At 37.5% G+C, this 19,743-nt stretch overlaps 2 protein-coding genes across 2 annotated transcripts; one reads left to right on the top strand and one right to left on the bottom strand.

Annotated features, from left to right (window-relative positions):
* Positions 1 to 713: 713 nt before the first annotated feature.
* On the top strand, positions 714 to 9,725 carry LOC18443374 (uncharacterized). The gene is made up of 4 exons (XM_006853564.4): positions 714 to 1,038; positions 1,618 to 1,737; positions 1,866 to 1,936; positions 9,339 to 9,725. The coding sequence occupies exons 1-4, from the start codon at positions 847 to 849 to the stop codon at positions 9,583 to 9,585; spliced, it is 630 nt and encodes a 209-aa protein (XP_006853626.1). The 5' UTR covers positions 714 to 846; the 3' UTR covers positions 9,586 to 9,725.
* Positions 9,726 to 10,391: 666 nt separating this feature from the next.
* On the bottom strand, positions 10,392 to 17,285 carry LOC18443373 (uncharacterized). The gene is made up of 9 exons (XM_006853563.4): positions 16,593 to 17,285; positions 14,907 to 14,983; positions 13,672 to 13,900; positions 13,270 to 13,424; positions 13,071 to 13,116; positions 12,900 to 12,991; positions 12,400 to 12,496; positions 11,719 to 11,775; positions 10,392 to 10,806 (listed from the first exon to the last, which is right to left on the bottom strand). The coding sequence occupies exons 1-9, from the start codon at positions 16,740 to 16,742 to the stop codon at positions 10,606 to 10,608; spliced, it is 1,104 nt and encodes a 367-aa protein (XP_006853625.2). The 5' UTR covers positions 16,743 to 17,285; the 3' UTR covers positions 10,392 to 10,605.
* Positions 17,286 to 19,743: the final 2,458 nt, after the last annotated feature.

Here is a 19,743-nt window from a genome sequence, read left to right as displayed (position 1 = left end):
CAAAGCTGGCATATATTGAGAAGATCTCAAAACACTTACTATTTTTAAAAAATAGACAGTCTAAATAATGTGTTATAAAATATATTATGTTTAAGACTTACAATCTTTCGTTTTGCATATCTATACATTTCAACTTTCCAAGGGTACGATGGTCAATTATAGGGCTTTCAATGCGGGAGCAATCTTTTTTGATAAATTTTTGAAGGATCAGTTTACTTTCAAAGGCTGGCAATAGACTAGGGGGCCGGGCCAGCCCAAAGAAACGTACAGCGGCCCGAGTGATATTATATCCAAGATCACCGAAATCGAAATGACACTTCCTCAAAAATGGGAAATTTCACCGAAATCAACAAAAGTCGGAAACCATCGATTTCGCTGCCCTTTGTTCATCTCACACGTGCATTGGCACGTGAAACCATCCGCCCCGTCACACAGGCTCTCTAACTCCTCTCTCTCTCTCTCTCTAAAATTAACATCGCCCTTTAAAATGTTCACTCTCTCTCTCTAGAAAATTGTATAAAAAGAAAAGAAAGCAAAAGCATGACACTGAAATACATGGTTACATATGCAATGGAGGATAAAGCCGTCGTTACATCACACCGTTAATTTTCTCTCCCCTCTGTCTCTCTCTAAACTCCTCAAGGAGTTGAAGCCAGGGTTACCATATCTGATCCCCATTTGCTGTCCTCTCTCTGGTCTCCTGTGAAAGGAAGGAGGGGAAGTTGGTCATGGTGACGCCTAGCTGCATCTTTGATTTGAGCCCAACACTTTCTCTCTCTAGGATCCACTTACTCCCTCGAAGTTGTAGTGAGAGAAAATAGGGATTTGGGATGAGATTTGTGGGTCATGGCTTCAGAAAGCAAGGGGAATGCTTTATCAAAGGTGAAGCTCATAAATCCAGTTAAAGATGGTTCTTCTTCTTCTGCCAATAAATTGAATAAGGGAACTTTTACTGTGAATAAGAAGAAAATTGAGTGCTCAAACAGAGGGGCTGGAGATTTGAAGCAAAAATCTGTGGTCACTGTAACAAAACAAGAGGTACCCATTTTGGATTTGGGTTTCTCCCTATTTCTTGCTTGATTTGATGGCTTTTTTTGGGGGGCGGGGTCCCTATTTCTTGCTTGATTTGATGGCTTTTTTTGGGGGGCGGGGGGGGGGGGGGGGGGGCAGAGAGAGAGAGAGAGAGAGTCTTCCATCCAATATATCCAAAGTTATTGGTTTTGCCCTTTTGAAATTGATTGAAATTTTGGGTCTTTTTCTCTTGAATTGTTCATCTGACCTTTATTTTATCCTCAATTTAGTCTTTTTATTCTTTTGGATTCTTCATGAGACATTTATCTGAAATTATTTGTTATTTATTTCTAATGAAGCTTTTCATTTTCATTTCTTGAGGGGACCTTTCTTGAAATACATGTGTGATTCTCCTCTTAGGTTTCCATATGGTTTTGATATTCCTTTTTTTTTTGTTCAACTACAAAAGTGTTCTTTTCATTTATCACTGGAGTTTTCTATTGTCACCCATTTGAATTCTAATATATCTTTTGTTTTGGTTGTATGATAGAATTCTCAGTGTAAGGTCAGTTGATGCTTATCTTTGCATCTGGATTTGTGATATAGGTTAAAAAAACAACAGCAGCAAGCTCATCAAAAACCACCACAAAAACTAATACTGTTAAGGTGAAGACTGAGAAGAAAGTTTATACTTTGCCTGGCCAAAGATATGATCCTCCTGAAGAGGTTTGAGACCTCTCCTTTAAAAATTTCTTTCTTTAGGGTACATAATACATTAATTGTGATTAAATTTGTAACTTCTTTTGTATTTCTGTGGAGATTAGATTTGAAACTATTGTGTTATTTTCTTGCAGCGGGAACCATTGAGGATATTCTACGAATCGCTTTTGAAACAGATTCCTTCAAGCGAAATGGCTGAAGTTTGGTGAGTAGTTTTCAGTTTTTCCATTACTGTTCATAAATATATACATCAGTTTTATTAGATTTTGTTCTGTGTATTTGTTTTATTTGTTACTTTTTTTATGTTTGAATTTCTCTATCATATGAGGCTCTTAAAGATTTCCTTGATTGGAGATTTCTCCTCAGTGGAGTCACCCAAATGTGTATGGTTGATCTCTAATATTAGTATCTGTTCAGATTCACTACTCAAGGGGCTCGGTGTATAAACTCTGCCCTTTTCATTTTCTATTTTTTGTATATTTAGTGCTGATGTTATACCTACAAATCTTTGCAAGTGAACTGCAAGTTTTCGGGTGAGCCGGAACCAATGCTTTGTAGTCTATAATTCATACAATTAGGGATTAACTAATAACAAATATTTTAATTTTAAATTTATTTTTAGTGTGGGTAAGTCCATTTTGTTTGGTAAAATACCTTTAACTTTCAATTGAGAAGAATTAACTCAAAAATTGAGGATTAAGCGAGTAAATATTTAATTATGCCCATCATAATGTGACTCAAGTTATTGGAATTCAGATGCATCCTGATTTCAAAGGAGAAGCTATAGCTCATGCAGCTAATGGGTGAGTTAGGGCATGCAGTTTATATGGGTGAGTGAAACCACTTTAGAAAAAAAGGCCAAGTGGCCATCTTTATTACATTTTGTAATAGAAATGTTAACCAAACTTTGACAACAAATCATGGTAGAACTGCTAGCATATGATGGGCCCCTAAATGACCGCTTAGTGATAAAGGAGGTAGGGGTGCAGAGACGGCCAAGAGGTTTGCTTAGAAGCTGCCACGCTTGAAAGAGTACGTAATAGCTCATTGATCGAGCGCTCTTGCACTGAAGATGAACGAGGCTAAGCAATCTGCCGAAGTTGTGGGATGTAAAAATGCATCGGTAGAGGAGCGTTCCGGATGTAAAAATGCATCGGTAGAGGAGCGTTCCGCCTTAGAGCGAAAGTGAGAATGTCGGCTTGAGTAACGTAAACATTGGTGAGAATCCAATGCCCTGAAAACCTAAAGTTTCTTCCAAAAGGTTCGTCCACGGTGGATGAATCAGGGCCTAAGATCAGGCCGAAAGGCGTTTATGGACAACAATTGAATATTCTTGTACTACCCCTTGTTGGTCCCGAGGGACGGAGGAGGCTAGGTTAGCTGAAAGGTAGTTCGGTTTAAGGATGCGAGGTGACCTTGCTTTTTTTACAGGGTAAGTAGAGGAAATGCCTCGAGCCAATGTCTGAGTACCATGCGCTACGGTGCTTAAGTAACCCATGCCATACTCCTAAGAAAAGCTTGAACGACCTTCAACAAAAGGGTACCTGTACCCGAAATCAACACATGTGGGTAGGTATTGAATACCTAGGGGCACGAGGCAACTCTCTTTAAGGAACTCAGCAAAATAGCTCCGTAACTTTGGGAGAAGGGGTGCCTCCTCACAAAGATGGGTCGCAATGACCAGGCCTGAGCGACTGTTTACCAAAAACACATGTCTCCGCAAAGTTGTAGGACCATGTATGGGGGCTGACGCTTGCTCAGTGTCGGAAGGTCAAGGAAGTTGGTGACCTAATGACAGGGGAGACGGCGACTGAAGCCCTGGTGAACAGCGACCATAACTATAACGGTCCTAACGTAGTGAAATTCCTTGTCGAGTAAGTTCCGACCTGAACAAAAGGCGTAATGATTTGGGCACTGTCTCGGAGAGAGGCTCAGTGAAATAAATATGTCTGAGAAGATGTAGGCTACCTGCACCTAGACAGAAAGACCCTATGAAGCTTTACTGTTCCCTGGGATTGGCTTTGGACCTTTCCTGCGTAGCTTAGGTGGAGGGCGAAGAAGGCTTCCTTCTCTGGGGGGCTTGAGCCATCAGTGAGATACCACTCTGGAAGAGCTAGAATTCTAACCTTGTATTAGGAATTACGGGCCAAGGGACAGTCTCATGTAGACAGTTTTTATGGGGCATAGGCCTTCTAAAAGGTAACGAAAGAGTGCAAAGATTTCCTCGGGCTGGACGGAGATTGGCCCTCGAGTGCAAAGGTAGAAGGGAGCTTGACTGCAAGACCCACCTATCGAACAGGGACGAAAGTCAGCCTTAGTGATCTGACGGTGCCGAGTAAAAGGGCTGTCGCTCAACAAATAAAAGTTACTCTGGGGATAACAGACTGATCTTCCACAAGAGTTCACATCGACGGGAAGGTTTGGCACCTCAATGTCGGTCTTCGCCACTTGGGGCGGTAGTACCTTCCAAGGGTTGGGCTGTTTGCCCATTAAAACGGTATGTGAGCTGGGTTTAGAATGTCGTAAGACAGTTCGGTCCATATCTGGTGTGGGTGTTAGAACATTGAGAGGACCTTTCCCTAGTTCGAGAGGACTGGGAAGGATGCACCTCTAGTGTATCAGATATCGTGCCCATGGTAAACGCTGGGTAGCCAAGTGTGGAAATATCATACATTATCGTTCTTTTCCAGCATTAGCAATAGGAATGTCATACATTATCATTCTTTTCCAACGTTAGCAATAGCAATATCATACATTATCGTTCTTAGAAATGTATTGGTTTCTAGCAGCTAGTTGAATTGATAGGCTTTTAAATAAATGAACCTATTCTTGGTTGACAGTGTAGGTATCTTGTGTTCATGCATTATAATAAGATTCGCAAATGCAATATGCATGATGTAGGGTAGAATTGATCATGCTCAAGTGAATCTGAATCCCACTCAAAATCGTTTAATTTTCAGTATTTCCATATTTTTGTTTTATTTATTTATTGATAAGTTATTCTCATAGATTTCTAGCTATCATATTTAAAAACAAGTTCTTTCTAGCATAAATTAGTGGTGACCAGACATTTGAGATATGCAACTAAGTGCTGACTATGATCAGTGTAACAAATTTTACTGTTTGGAGGATGTTGAAAACATCGAGTTTATGGATCAGGATTGAGATGAAGATATAGTGTTGGAGAAGCCAGGAGAAGGAATAAAGGAAAAATTAAAAAAAGTGAATAGTGAATAGTGCAAGGGTGATTGGATTTGTGCAAAGGCAACAAAGAAGGCAAACAGCATACTGGTTTTAGTATTATAAAACTATTAAATATTCAGGGAGAACAGAAAGATGTTTTACACAATAAACTTGATATTCTCGTAACCATTGCTAAATTCGCATCCACATGTATTTAGCCTATAAGATATATTATAACTTGGTAATTCACCATGGCAACACTACTGTACATTAAAAAGAGAATCACCAACGAAAGCATGAGAAGCACCCGTTCATGTCTAGTTGCTTCTGTGGGGTTTGACCAGAAGATCATGGCTACTAGTAGACGGAAGTCATATAATGGTTCTCAACTTCTCATAGCTCTCATTTGAGTCATTTCTTCCAATTTTATGACGTTACCAGCGTGAAGCGCCTTAAATTAGAGCAGCCTCCGAAGTGCTGAGGAATGTTGATTCAGCCACCATCTAAATTCAGTATTGTACTCCAAAATGAGAACATGGCTGCATATATAGCTTTTCAAGGCTATGAAAACTGTTATTTCTATAGCTCTCCAAGAAAACATTTATCCTTTCATAGTTTGCAACATAATCAGAGCAGAACTCTCTCGAACTAGTGGTGCAAGCAACCTGCTACCTCCCATTTAAGATGTCCAGTAAATGAGAGGATATGTGTAGGGTACTACTAAAGCATTGTATATGCTTTCTTGGTTTTCATTACTTTGGCTTTAACAATTACCTGGAAATTGTGCCTCTGAATCCATAACCTTCTTGCAATATTTCATCAACAGGGCCCTGTGCAAGCACCTTAACGTCTACAATAGACCTCGAAAATTTGGGAATTTTTCCACAGGTGTCTTCTGGTCAATGTAATTTGAAACCAGCACCAAAGTGTGGAAAAAATGAATAAGTTTTCCAACTCATCAAACATTGCATGAATTGGAGTTATTGTATCAAATTCATGGCTATTATATTAGCCACTGCCATATGACTTACAGGAATCACGACATACTGTTCCTATAGATGGGTTTGGTAACCCTACTTCGGGAGATGATATACCCTGAAGGGCCTTAGTGGGTCCACATGCCCCATGAGCCAACACCATAGACCTCAATGGGCATAGTCACCACTCAACATGCACCCCTCCAATCTCTAAAAATAGAGGAAAACCAAGATCCTGGGGACCCACATCACGACCAAATCTTGATAAGAGAATCTGATCTCATAGAACTAAACTACCATTTCAGAATTTGTTTGGTATTTCCCTTATAACATCTCAAATGTAGATCTGACCATCCTGATTTCGATGTCACTGGAAAGATCATTGAATCCTCTGCAAGATAAGCTAATTCTTTCACCTCCTGTTTTTCATAGAATTATACTGTCGTGATCTTGGCACTTCTTCCACAGATCCCTAGCTCTTGCAGATTCCTAAGTCTACTGTGGGGGACCAGGATCATTTTTGGCATCGTTCAATATTACCTCCATAGCTTTCTACCATGAGGTCGGATTGATCTCACTCTTGACCATTGGAAAGCTTACAGAACCCTCCATCTAATGAGCTAAATCTTGAGTCTCTTGACCAGATTCGCCTCTGAACTCCTAGTATTAAACCTCCCAAGTATTAATGCGAAGGTTTTTTCCTCTCTCTCTAGAGATTGGAGGGGTGCATGTGGAATGATTGAGGTGTATGCCCTTATGGGTCTTGATGCATGGGAGTACCTCACATGGGTCCATTAAGCTCAAATCCAGGGTGAAGCACCAATTTGCATGGTAGAATACCAAACATTGGTATTCTATACTGCAATTTCTGGTTGTCTTCTGGAAGTTATCGGTGTTTTTTGCCATAATTTTGCATCAACTTTGATTCAGGCAATGTTTGAGGAGTTGTAAATAGTCAATTTGCTGCACTTTAGCACTAGTTTAATTGTTTTTTTTTGGATGAATCGGTGGGGATGATGGGCTGTTACCCGTTTTATTAATAAGAAAAAACAGGAAGCACTAGTTTTAAATTGTTTAATCACAAGAAGCTTTTGGAAATTGCTGAAACTTTGGAGGTTTGTTGTAGGATGCAAGGTGTATGCATGGGATCTGATGATAAATAGTTTGGGACCAGCACTAGTGTAGTGGGAATTATTGTTTCCTATTTTTACCTATTTGTTATTCCTCCATTTGGGCTTCAACTTATATTTACCACCGATCTCCTATAAGGCCACACCTGAACTATACCTCTCTATAAGATCCCAAAGAAACATGGAACTGCTAGACCCATACAAGAGCGCTACCAGAAACCCTTGTGTCATGGTAAACTTTGACATCAATCATATCATGCATACTTCCATCCTTTTTGTTGCTCCCTCAAATAGCCCAAATAAAGCATGGGGAAAACTGAATCATGCCCAATTTCTTGAGTCAAGCTGACATGCACTCCCCAAGCTAACCAGCGCAGCTAGCAGTAAGGAGTATGAAGCACACCCAAGTTCTACTTTAGAGAAATGGGGAGGAGTGTAATACAATGTATCTGGAGGTGTATATAGTGCCCCTTTATATTTGGAACTGTCTTTGATGCAAGGAATGACTTTTCTAGTGTTTAGAAAAATCATGAATAAAAAAATCACAAAAAAGAAGCCTATGGACATGCATCAACTGTTTGTTGGTGTGTCCAACAAACAGTGTCAAATCTGAAGCAGAAGTCTCTCAGCCATGTCCAGATAAGCCTACCTGTTCTTTTGAACTAATAGAAGATACGACCTTTGAAACTTTATCTTTGACTGATTTAGAATGACTTGTAATGTCCAATGAATAAGCTAAAATGACTGCAATAAAGCAGAGTTATATTACCCAAATATCCATAATATCCATGACAAGCAGGCTTATTGGATAAGAAAAAAGGTCGATGCAAAAACATTCTTATAAGACCTACCAAATGTCAATAAGTGGAAACAAAAAATTTATGTTAAAAGTTCTTTATGCCTCTTTTTTTTTGATTGTTAACTCCTTTTCTCATAAATTGTAAATTGTATGGTACAAAATTCTTTTGTGGTATGATGTCTGTCCAGAATTCGTGTATGGTTTATGTATGATCAAAATGCAGACATAAAGAATAATGCACAAGGAGCCTTTCAGATGAACCAAAGAATATATGTGTGCATGTGCGTGTGCGTCCGTGTGTGTGGGTGGGTGTTTTTTTTTTGTGGGGGGGGGGGGGGGGGGGGGGGCTGTTCATTGAATTTTTCTATGATGTTGTGGAAGTTGTATTTAAATTTAGTGGATACCACATGCATTCGCTTGTTGCTTGTAAATTTAGTGGATACCACATGCATTCGCTTGTTGCTTGGATTGTATATAGAAGCCTAAGTTTTCTATCTAGAAGAAATAAGATATTTCTGGTTACACCTCCTAGAATTGAGAGAGATATTTCTTCATATGCATTTCCTAAATGTGCAAGCTGTATATATACACTCTATCCAAAGTGTATATGCACAACGTGCAAACTGGTATGGGTCCAAGTTCAAGCCTGATTTACGTCTGGGCTGGGCTCGGGTTTCCATGATATAATTCAGGACTGTCGCAACTTCTACATATTTTCAGGCCCTGGCCCAGCCAAAAAAAAATCAGGGGGCACCTGTATTCGTACTCCATTTCTAAAATCCATTCCTCGTTTGACTGGGTAAAAATACGTCAGTTAGTGGAACTGCAGCAAAGTTGACAGTGACATTCTCTTTGCAGGAGATCTATCAAAGTGGACAAAGTTGCCATTATCATCCTTGAAATGACTGGTTTCTTATTTTGGCTATTTTGCTTTCAAGATTTCAGCAAGAAATTTAATCCCATGCTGAAATTCTGAAGTTGTTTAAGCTGTTCAATTCCAAATATTATTAAGCTGTTCAATACGTAATATTGTTCGACAGTTAACTAAAGATTTAGTCTATGCTGTTTGCGAAACATGCCTTAGTTTAGATGAGAGCCCTTTGGTTCCCAAATGGCTCGGTGCTTAGGGTGTTGAGGATGGCAATGCAATATCTAATATCCAGCTGACTTAACAAAAGAAAAAGTAATTTCAATACTAATATTTTCTTTATGTGTTTCTGATATTTAGCTTCTTCTTGTAGTTTTTCAGTAATCATCTTGTCTTTTATTCGAAGCCATTGCTCTCATCTAATTTTTCCTCACACTGCATAAATCAGCCTATATAAATAAATAAACTATTTGTAGTGGCCTGTTATATTCTCTACCTCTACTTTCAACTGTTTTCTTCTCTCATGTGTTAGTATGATGTATACATGTATATATGAATGAATTTATGTTTCTATGTATATACGTGTGTGTGCATGTGTGCTTGTGTATATGTATGGATGTGTGTATTCAGTGCTTCATTGTTGCAATCAGGATGATGGAACATGGCTTGCTATCGCCTGAGCGTGCAAAGAAAGCTCACGAGCGAAAGCAGAGGCGGCTGCAGCAACAGAGATTGGGGGGAACTCCCATCAAGTCCCCGGTGAAAAGGGAAGTTTCACAGAGCTCCCAAAAGCCGAGCTCTTCTAAGAATGGTGAGCTCAAACCCAAAAAAAGAAGCCTATATTATGATGAGGATGATGATTTCACTTTGAAGCCCAAGAAAGGGAGAGAGAATTAATGCTCCCAAGAAATGTATAAAAAAGGAAAGCTCTGATAAATCTCTCTCAAGAGGACCAGTTGAGAAAGTGTAGAATAATTACAACTAAGAAATTTTTCTTAAACCATTTACATGGAATAAATTTGCGAACATTCTTTCTACCTTATTCTGAGGCAATTCAGTGTAAACTGTTTTTAGCGCTATATCTTTTTCGGAGTGGTCATTTTATTCATGTTGTATTAAGCCGAGGGAAAATAATGAGAAAGGCCCTTTGCAAAATGGCAAATCCTCTGCAAAATGCAATTAGCTGCATCATCTCTCTCTCTCTCTCACACACACACCATTTTGAATGCTCTCTCTTCCTCTGTTAAAAATCTCTCTCACTCACCATTGTGAATGCTCTCTCATCTCTTCCTCTGTTAACAATTTATCTCTCACACTCTTCGAATGCCATCTCTCTCTCTCTCTACGGTGTCGAAGCAACCCCCTGCTCTCTAGCTCTCAAAGTAACAAAGGTTTTATGATTCACCAGGTGCATGAGCAACAACACATAAAGACCAAGAACAAGGAAGTGCTTTACATGTGATATCAGTTTATAGCAGCAAAATTTGTACTCTCTTGCGAGATGGAACCGATAAAGTTCCACTTCAATCTACCTCACCAACCCAACAACTAAAAGAACAAAAACTTCTCTCTCTACTCTCTCTCTCCCCCCCCCCCCCCCCCCCCCCCCCCCAACCCATCTAAAAGAAAGATCTCTCTCTCTCTCTAAAAAAGCAGCTGAAGCACACAACTACCATCCTACAATTCAGTGACTGCAAGAATTCTTGTCAAGACCTTGAAAGAATCAAGTGCTTCATATAGATTCTTGGCACGCTAAATCCATATAGGTTGGCCATACACGAATGTGGAAGCTCAAGGCTTCTTCATATAATACATAATAAACAAGTCCAATAATTACATAAATATATAGGAGGCTCAAATGGGAACCAATCGAAAAAAAAAAAGGAGAAAAAAAAAGAAAAAGAAACATTTTTTCAATTAAACATCATCAGTACCTCCTTGTGTATAGAAGTTTGTACAAGACACACTAGTTAACCTTGAACTGGCTAGAGTTCCTAAATTGCCCTTGGTCGAAGCAGCTATGTTTCCCGATATGCCCTTGGTTGAAGCACCAGGGTTCTTGACTACAATGAAATGGCTTTTGCAACTTGAGTTGTCAGCGGCTGCGGAGGAAGCCGGCTGCACAGTTGACATTCAATTTCATTTGTTCTGAACAAATCAATCAATCTCACAAAAAAATTCAGATACAATTCCTGAGTACTTCGAGACATTTAAACATGCTCCCTGTGCAATATTGGATACTTTTGGATTAGGACCTGGTTTCTATGCGGCCAAGCTCGCATATGCAGAAATGCGGGCCATTTAATAAATTAATTTTTGAGATGGATTTTAAGACTTAATTTTTAAGGACATGTAATCTCTATCATGGAGATCATGAATATGAAAAAATAAATAAATTTTAAAAATTAGAAATAATAATTCTAGTAAGAAAACATTTGGACTGTTAGTTTCCATTATTTTAAGATGGAACACCTTCTTGCATCCATCATTAACATGGATGCTTTACACTTTCTGGACCACATATGTAGAAATGCGGTCCAGCCCGCATGGAAAAATTTTCCTTTGGATTATAATGGGGTGTATATTTACAAATATGAACATGCTTCCAGTATATATTGGATTGCAAATTTTTCAAATTCAAATATGCTACTGTTATATTTGGAGTTTAAGGAATGCAATTATGAACATGTTCCTGAAAATGCTTTTGAAGAGTAGATTTGCAACTCTGAGCATGTGTTTGATGAACATGCTTTCACTATATCTTGGATTGCAAATTTTTCAAATATGAACATGCTACTGATATATTATGGAGTGTAAGTATGCAATTATGAACATACTCCTGAAAATGCTTTTGGGGAGTAGATTTGCAATTATGAGTATGTGTTTGGGGTATTTTGCTAGAAATTTGCAAACTTGAATCCGGCATATATTTTGTCTATTAATGAAACAAATACAGATTCTCTGGCTTGTTGCGTTCAGTTAATGACAATATTCTTAGGATTATGCATATAACAGGAGCTTCTTTCTTACCACCCCGATTTGCCATTCATGGAAATCCAAATTACTGAAATCCGCCTCATCCATTTCCTGTATCAAGAAACAACGCATTAGCAGGTTTCCCAATATCAGCAGGTAAAAGGAATGGTCTTTAGTTATATTATCAGAGGGAAGAAGGATATTGAAATACAAGACTCATTCGTAACGTATCTAAACAAAACCAAGTTATCCATCAAAAAACAAAAGCAATTTTATCAGTCAAAATTATTAGATATAGAACTTATCAAAGTATAAAAATGGTTGTATTCACCCACGATAAATTCAGTTCTCTTTGATTTACCATCCAGCTCTAATCAGCTACATTTACCAAATGCCTCTAAATGGGATTTATGAAAAGTTCAAGTCAATATTTGGATGCATAACAGTTGTGGACTGTAGAAACTTTGGGTAATCAAGATACTCTTTTATGGACCTTTTCTATTTTTATGATCACCTAAACAAAATGGGACAATGGGAGCACTTATGGAGGTCATGTCAAAATCGCACATGCACTTATGGAGTGCCAATTCAGTAATTGGGTGAATCAAGCACATGTCCCAAGAGAAGGAACCATGAGATGAGCATGTCAAACTGGACATGCATGATTGATCACAGCAGAGCAAAAACGAAATTATTACCAAAATGGGAGGTATATCACAGAGATGAGAAACATACTATGCTGTAGATGGTAGGTATTGTCTTTCTTCCTTTGGAATTCACAGTAGGCACAACATGAAATCCAGGTGAAACTTCCTGTGACCTGAAAATCCATCTGAAAAGGTAAAGAACTGCATCAGCTCTAGTAAGCATTAATGTCAGAATTGCATCTGCACCAGTGTGCATGTGAAGAGAAATATTGTAATCAATAAAAACTAAGAGTAGATTAGAATGAAATTCTTTTTTGGGAGTGCATTTCAAGTATTGCCCTTAGAAAATATTTTTTTATGGCAAATAGACATTAAATGGAAGAGGTCAATTCTACGAAATAGTGGGTTAATACCCCAATGTCAATGAAATAATGAAGTATTGAAACTCAAAAACAAGAGACTCTTAATTCAGAACCATTGATAAATATGACACGAATAAAAAATGACTATCAAAGGAAGATTTATTATTTGAACATTAGCATATTGTTGGAACTCAAAATGTGGCATGCATGAAATTCTCTGACATACCCAACATAGAAGAATATGCAGAACTGTGACCACTCCCGGATTAACAGTCGGATCCAATAATTATCTGTAGCACCACCTGTGTTAATATAAATCTGCCAATCACAAAAAGAAATTATTTAGTGAACAAGTTAGAGGCGAAAATGGACTGTCTGACTGGCAGAAACTTCATACCAAAATTTCCACAAGGGCTGCTATCTTCATCGCATCTTGAAAGTTCCTGAAAGAGAAACAGAGAAAAGAACAACTTGTAATATACTGGAAGTCATGTAATCACTCTGTAATCCATGACCTTTCAATAGCCATATTACACTTGTGTTCTAGCTCCTTAAATCACCAAGCATAAAAGAGTAGAACAAAACACATTTCATACTTGAACATTTTGTACTTCATATATACCGCTTCACGAGTAGCTGGCATGTTCTCTTGTTCTATATAATTCAACTGCTCCCGCAATGCTAACAGGTTCTGGTAGATGTGGAGGAAGATAACATAGTATGATACAATATGGTTAAGCAACAGGAGGACCTGGATTACAAGAAAGTGAGATTAACTTCTTGAGTTAAATACAGGAAGCCAGAAAATTATGATGATTTAATAAGAAATGAGAAGTGCTATGAAAAACGTGAATGTCTATAGGATCAAAACCTCAAAAAATAAATCAAGTATCCAATGTACTTGACTCAATATGTATAAACATAAATTGAGGCATTTTATAAATTGAGAAGTTGCAATTACTACATAAATGACATCCTAAGTACTGAACAGAACTCACAGAAAAGTAGGGCAATGCAGCTTTATAACCCACAAGTGTCAAATACAGAACACAAGCCATTGTAGCTGTAGTGCGATGTTCTGATACTGATAGGCGTTCACACATGATACTATAACCATGAGAAATGAGAAGGAATGACACCAAACATGTTATCTGGAAGAAAACTCCAGTTATGTATACCCCGAAAGATACCCATAAAGAGCATGTCTGGAAACTAAAGCATGAGTACCTGCATGATAATATTCCATCAATCAAAGAACGCTCCTATGGAAAACCTATCTGATGATTAAATGAGAAGCTCATAATGATAATTCAAGGTATGAGAAATGCATAGCGTGCATTTTCTAATACACACTCATAATATGGTAGATTTCTATTGAGAGGTGTTTTGTCTGTCACAAACATTTAGACAAATATTAAATAAATTTATGAGACTGAAAGCGACATAATCAAGCTTCAAAATCATGCAGATGTAGAGACTTGTTTCAGTGAATTGTGTCTATTATATCTCATCCAAAGTCTTGTCTAGAAAATTAGGAACCACAGGTTTACCACAGCAAACAAGAAATAAATTTAAGGATCATATAAGCTGTTATCTCGAAAGAGAAGATGTTATCAGAGTGCTAAGGAACCAGAAATTAAGAGGGCTTGCAGCGTCTAAAGAAACATGGCTATTGAGACAATTCTCATTGAGAGATGCTTTTTTCTAGGCAATGAAGAGAAAAATGGCTTTCATTTGTTATGAAAGAGCTGCAAATTATATGCTAATGATTTTTCACAACACAAGGAACTGTAGAAGATGAACTTGTTATAACATGAATATGTTTACAGACTCAGATAAAATGAAGGTGATACAGGTCTAGATTTGTGATGCAAGAGCTTGAAACATGTTCCCTTGTAGATAAAATGCTCAGTCCTCATGTTGTGTGATTTCCATTTATTGTGCCTTCTCAAGTCGACATGTTCAAATCCACAGGTTCATTACGATGGGTGGAGGCTGCGAACTTGAGGTTTCTTTTGTGTAGAATCTAACCGACGATTAAACATCCCAATGGATAAAGACAAGATTTTAATGTATAGCAGAAACAAAAGTGCAGGCAAAATCTCTCACTATTCCACATAATGACATGAATCCAAAAGAAATTGAAACCCGAATACTTTTTCCCTATTTATATGTAATACTCGCAAATGTCAATAAAGGTATTTTTGTGCTGTCATTTCTAGCACACACATACCAGAACAGACATGACAATCCCAATTGCATTGCTTTAATGGATGGTACCAATGTGAGCATCCACTGCAGATTGTTCGTCTGTTCCATAGCACAAAACTTCATAAGCCATCACTATTATAATATATGCATTTAAGCTATCTTCACAGTTCATAAAGATGCCAAATAATAATTACAGCAAGGAAAATCAAGCAAAAACAATACAGAAGGCCAAACACTGGCAAAATAAAATCAAAATTGAATATAAACTCTCAACCATTTCATGAATCATGATACGAAATCCCAATAGGCATGTACGGTGATTTTGGGATTGGGAAACTTATTGTTACATGGTTCCAACTTCCAAGTTGAGAGCACGTCCAGATTACATGTCCAGAGTGTCTGAGAGCAGCAAAGACTTTTTGAGAGGAGAAAATAGAGAGCCATTTAGCTATTGCATTTCTTTTTCAATTAAAAGATTTTAACAATTCCTCGCTATCCTCATCTTGTAGACTATATCAAATTATTGATTGAAGCATTCAAAGTTATGACAAAAAGGCACCTACCTTGGTGACTATGTGGGCCGGGGGCCTAGGCGCATCGCCTTGAGTTAGGCGCCTGCCTGGGGTGGAGGTGCCTCTTTACAGGCCTAGTGCCTAGACCAAGGCCCCCTCCCTTCTCTCCTACATTTTTTTATGGACATGGTTTCTATGCGTCCTCGGACTGATATCTAGAAATTTGGCCCCCATAATAGCCCATTTTAAAATAAATTTTGACCCATATTTTTAAGGAATATACAATCCCTAACATGGAGATCATTAATGTGTAAATTAAAATAAAATAAAATGGGAACTCAAAATGATACCTTTTCGAAAGAAACATTTGAGCGATTGATTTTAACTTTTGCTTTGAGCGACCATCACTTACATCCATCTTTAGATGGATGGGTTATGCCTCAGGGGACACAAATGTAGAAATGCATCCCCCAACGCATAAACTACTTTTCCTTTACACATTATATATATATCATATTATGTATATGGTTATACAAATTTATCATATAAAAAACCCTTTCAGATTACTATTGACCAGAGATTATTGAACAGAGATTGCAGAATATTCAAAACCAATACAGAACGAACCAACCATATGACATGAATTTAAGTAGATTCAATGCTAAAGCCATAAGAAAGCAATGTTTTCAATGTATTTTCATTTCCTTTATAAAATTGGCAGCTATATAATCAGATGAAAAACCCATGCACAGGCTAATTACACCCATAACACCAAATTCATGGTTAAAGAATCCTAAGACATCCTAGCCAATCCATCACATTAATAGAATAATTTTTGCAGTACTAGCAGAGAGAAAGGAACTGCAGTATTGAACTGAACCGAGACCAAAGCTTCAAGTTATCATCAAGCATATTGAACCTAAGGCAATTGAGCTACCACAAAAATGTTACCAAATTTTTAACAATTGCCAAGTTGAAATGAAACAAAAACCTGCGAATTTTCCCTCCAAACTCCATTGGCATTATTCCCACAAAATGCCAAATATTTTGTACAGTTCATATCACTTTCCGATCAATAATCCATGCAACTTTACATCAAAATCAAGAGAGAAACATCAAACACTAAAAAAACACTAACCACCAAATATTATCCTCAGCACTTTCAGTCCATAATTGAAGTTAAAAGCACAAAGAACCTGAAAACGGCGCTTTCTCCAAGTGTTGAAGGTCCATGAAAATGCAGAAACCGACCATACCATAAGGCATCCCATATAAAGCAGAGGCAAAGGCTTGTAAGCTGGATCCGGATACGTCGAGCCATAGATCAAGCCATCTCCACTCTCCATTTTCACTGTTTCATAATACAGAAAAGAAAAACAAGGGTTCGTTCCTTTTAGTATAGAAGAAAAAACATCAAAAACTAGGGTTAGGGTTTTGTGACAATTGATTGTCTTTCGAATTCAACACCCGAAAATGCAGAAACCAGTTTCAATCAGACGTTGAAATAGGCGGGTATCTTTGTGAAAATGTTCCGTTTTTCCCACGTGTGACAGGGTTAGTGCTCGGTTCGAATCCACTCGGTTCAAGCCGATCTCATTCGGCTTGGCTTTAATCCGCTCATTGTTTTATTCCTAGCTACCGCGGGTGCACAAGGAATATGCCAGGGGAAGTTCTATGCTCCCTCAGGTCAAAGGAGTCTGCTCAGGACCAAATTTCAGGGATGTAACCTCAACAAACAAAGAAAAAAGAATAATCATATTTGGTTTATATATGAAATAAAGTCTTTGAGTTAGAATTGTTAGATTAGAGTGTTTATGATCTTAAATGCAGTTCTTGTTTTTGAAATATTTGTTTGGTGATTCTTGAGTGGATCCTAAAATTTTCAGAGTATTCTTTGTGCAATAGTCCTGAGTATTATTTTACCTGGCATAAGTGTTTACCTTTCACAGAGGTCATGATATCCCAAGCCGTAAGATGTCAGATCTGATGGCTGGGGGTGTGTGTACATGCGCTGCATTCAAAGGCTTAGAAAAAATTCTTCAGATGTACAAAAAAATGATACCTCAGTTATTCATTGTTAGGGTATTTATGTATTTTGTGCATGAAAGTAGTTCTCTAATTGCATACAACCGCATTTCAAAAATACATATGATCATTCCCTTTGTTCCTGATTTTTTTCTCTTGGTTTTAAATACATAGCATGCAGCCATACATTTATTATATCCGTTAGGGATCTGCTTAGTGGTAGACATATCAGCTCAGAGATTTAGAGTTTGAACCCTAGAAATTTGTCCACAAATCCCAAACAAACAAACCTGACAACTCGCTTGATTGGATCAATAATTTTAAAACAGATTGATGGGATAGATGGTTCACACACCAATCCTGGTCTACATTGATTTTTATAGCTTGCTCTTCGCAAGTTTGGTTGAATGTGGAGGAAATGTCCCGAGTTTTTTTGGGTAATTGCAGCCCTAACCCGTTTTTTCCAATAGAATATGAGTAAGCTTTTTGAAGATGTCAGTAGGTGGTGGGATTGAAAACCACAATGTCATATCTAGGCAAGGGGTGCTACCACCACGACCCTGACCCTGATCCTGACCTTGACCTTGACCCTGACCCCAACCCCGACCCCACCCCTTCCCAAAATATCCCCAGTCAAGTTCTCCTTCTAAGTTGTTGCCAAAAAGAAGTGAAGTTCTCCTCTTGAGTTTACCTGAATGGGGGATGAAGCCCTAGAATTTTGTAAAAATCTGAATGAAGTATGAAAGGAAGAGGATACCATTTTTTGCTAATTTTGATACCATTTAATGAATATGTTGCTCTTCCTAATTGTCTAGTGATCTTATTGAGATTTTTTATTTAATTGTTATTTTTCACTTTACAATTTTGATGGGTGTGACCAATTTATGTACTTGCTCTTTATCCAACTAAAACCATATTGCACGGGTGGCCTAGTGTTGGGAAGAACAAGGTTGATGTAGCATCATTCGAATCTTCAGCATTGTCTATACTGTAACCCCATGCTTACCATGGCTATTATAGTAAGTAGTATTTTAAATCATGAGACCTAAGAAAGCATAAGATAAGTTCAAAAAAATGAAGAGAAAAATATATAAAGGGCATTTTAGAAGGGAACTCGGCTCGGACCCATACTATCTTAAACCGGTTCGGTCCTGATCGATTGCTATTGGGATTGATAATCCAGATCTAAAATCACTCCGTTTTAAAAAACTGGTTACAAGAATATAATACATAAAGGTTCTTTGGCTATCTCGCAGTGCTGTAGTAGGCCAGAGAGGACACTTAGCTCATCATTATCAATGAAGTTGGTGAAATATAATTTCCTTGCTGTAACTTTCTTTCAATAATAAAATTTTAAATATTGCCAAAAAAAAAAAAAAAAGAAGTTGGTAAAATGTAACTTTCTTTCATTAATAAAATTTTAAATATTGTCAAAAAAAAAAAAAGTTGGTAAAATGGAGTTGTTTAGTTGAAGGACTCAATCCCCTAAACATTAGGTTCAAACCAGGTGGGATAAATTTATGGATTTTATTGTAAACATCCTTTACTTGCTTTTCCAAACTTGAGAAGCCATTAATGGCAGTGGAGGATTAAATCATACATTTTACAAAACATATTAGCATTAAAAGTTGGGGTTCAATACCAAAAAACTAAATAATACGATACTCATCAAAATAGCAGAGAAAAAAATCAATGGCAAATGTTACATCAAATTCAACCCCTACTTTTTGATGATGATTTTTTTTCAAAAGAAAGACAAGAAAAAAAAAGTTACCCAAAAGAAAGAAGTGGCAAAACTTGATCGAGGAATCAATACGAACTGGTAAAACGTGATGCCAAATCACTCAATTGAATATTTTGTTATAGAATGTACATGTATAATACATGATATTTTGTTATTGAATGCACATGCATAATACATAAACTAGGGAATCGTCGATTTTGAATGAGAATTGGCATGGTTATAAATGAGGCACCCTTAAAAACCCAATAGAAAATGTTCTCTTAATGCCAGAAAACCTTCCAATTGATCATCTCGGACATGAAGAAAAAAAAGATTTCAAGACATAAAAATAGTGTATTTTGGAGCACATTATTTAGCCCATCACTTTCCAAAATTTTCAAATGTTTATATATCTACTCGATATGAACCACTTTCGGAGATTTAAGTTTCATAATTAAGCATACAAATAGATTGGCCCCCATATGTAGAGCCGGTTGCAACAATGGGGAAAATGAAAGCCATTCTCTTCCATGCTCCCATAGAGCCTAAATTTTCAGAAATTTCATCTTCCAAAGGTGAAACTTCCACCAAACAACCAT

The sequence above is a fragment of the Amborella trichopoda genome, chromosome 5 (assembly GCF_054954075.1).
Source record: "Amborella trichopoda isolate Santa Cruz 75 chromosome 5, AtrichopodaSantaCruz75HAP2 v2.0, whole genome shotgun sequence".
Taxonomy (NCBI): Eukaryota; Viridiplantae; Streptophyta; class Magnoliopsida; order Amborellales; family Amborellaceae; genus Amborella; species Amborella trichopoda.
The sequence above is the reverse complement of the archived record's forward strand: the minus strand, read 5'-3'. Positions and strand labels throughout refer to the sequence as shown.

What these genes read in the sequence shown, in the direction of transcription:
- LOC18443374 (XM_006853564.4), top strand. Translation starts at nt 847, where the DNA reads ATGGCTTCAGAAAGCAAGGGGAATGCTTTATCAAAGGTGAAGCTCATA. An exon ending in TCACTGTAACAAAACAAGAG is followed by an intron (nt 1,039 to 1,617) that starts GTACCCATTTTG and finishes TTTGTGATATAG; the next exon opens with GTTAAAAAAACAACAGCAGC. An exon ending in GATATGATCCTCCTGAAGAG is followed by an intron (nt 1,738 to 1,865) that starts GTTTGAGACCTC and finishes ATTTTCTTGCAG; the next exon opens with CGGGAACCATTGAGGATATT.
- LOC18443373 (XM_006853563.4), bottom strand. Translation starts at nt 16,742, where the DNA reads ATGGAGAGTGGAGATGGCTTGATCTATGGCTCGACGTATCCGGATCCA. An exon ending in GGAGAAAGCGCCGTTTTCAG is followed by an intron (nt 14,984 to 16,592) that starts GTTCTTTGTGCT and finishes GCTATGGAACAG; the next exon opens with ACGAACAATCTGCAGTGGAT. An exon ending in TGCATATTCTTCTATGTTGG is followed by an intron (nt 12,497 to 12,899) that starts GTATGTCAGAGA and finishes TTACCTTTTCAG; the next exon opens with ATGGATTTTCAGGTCACAGG.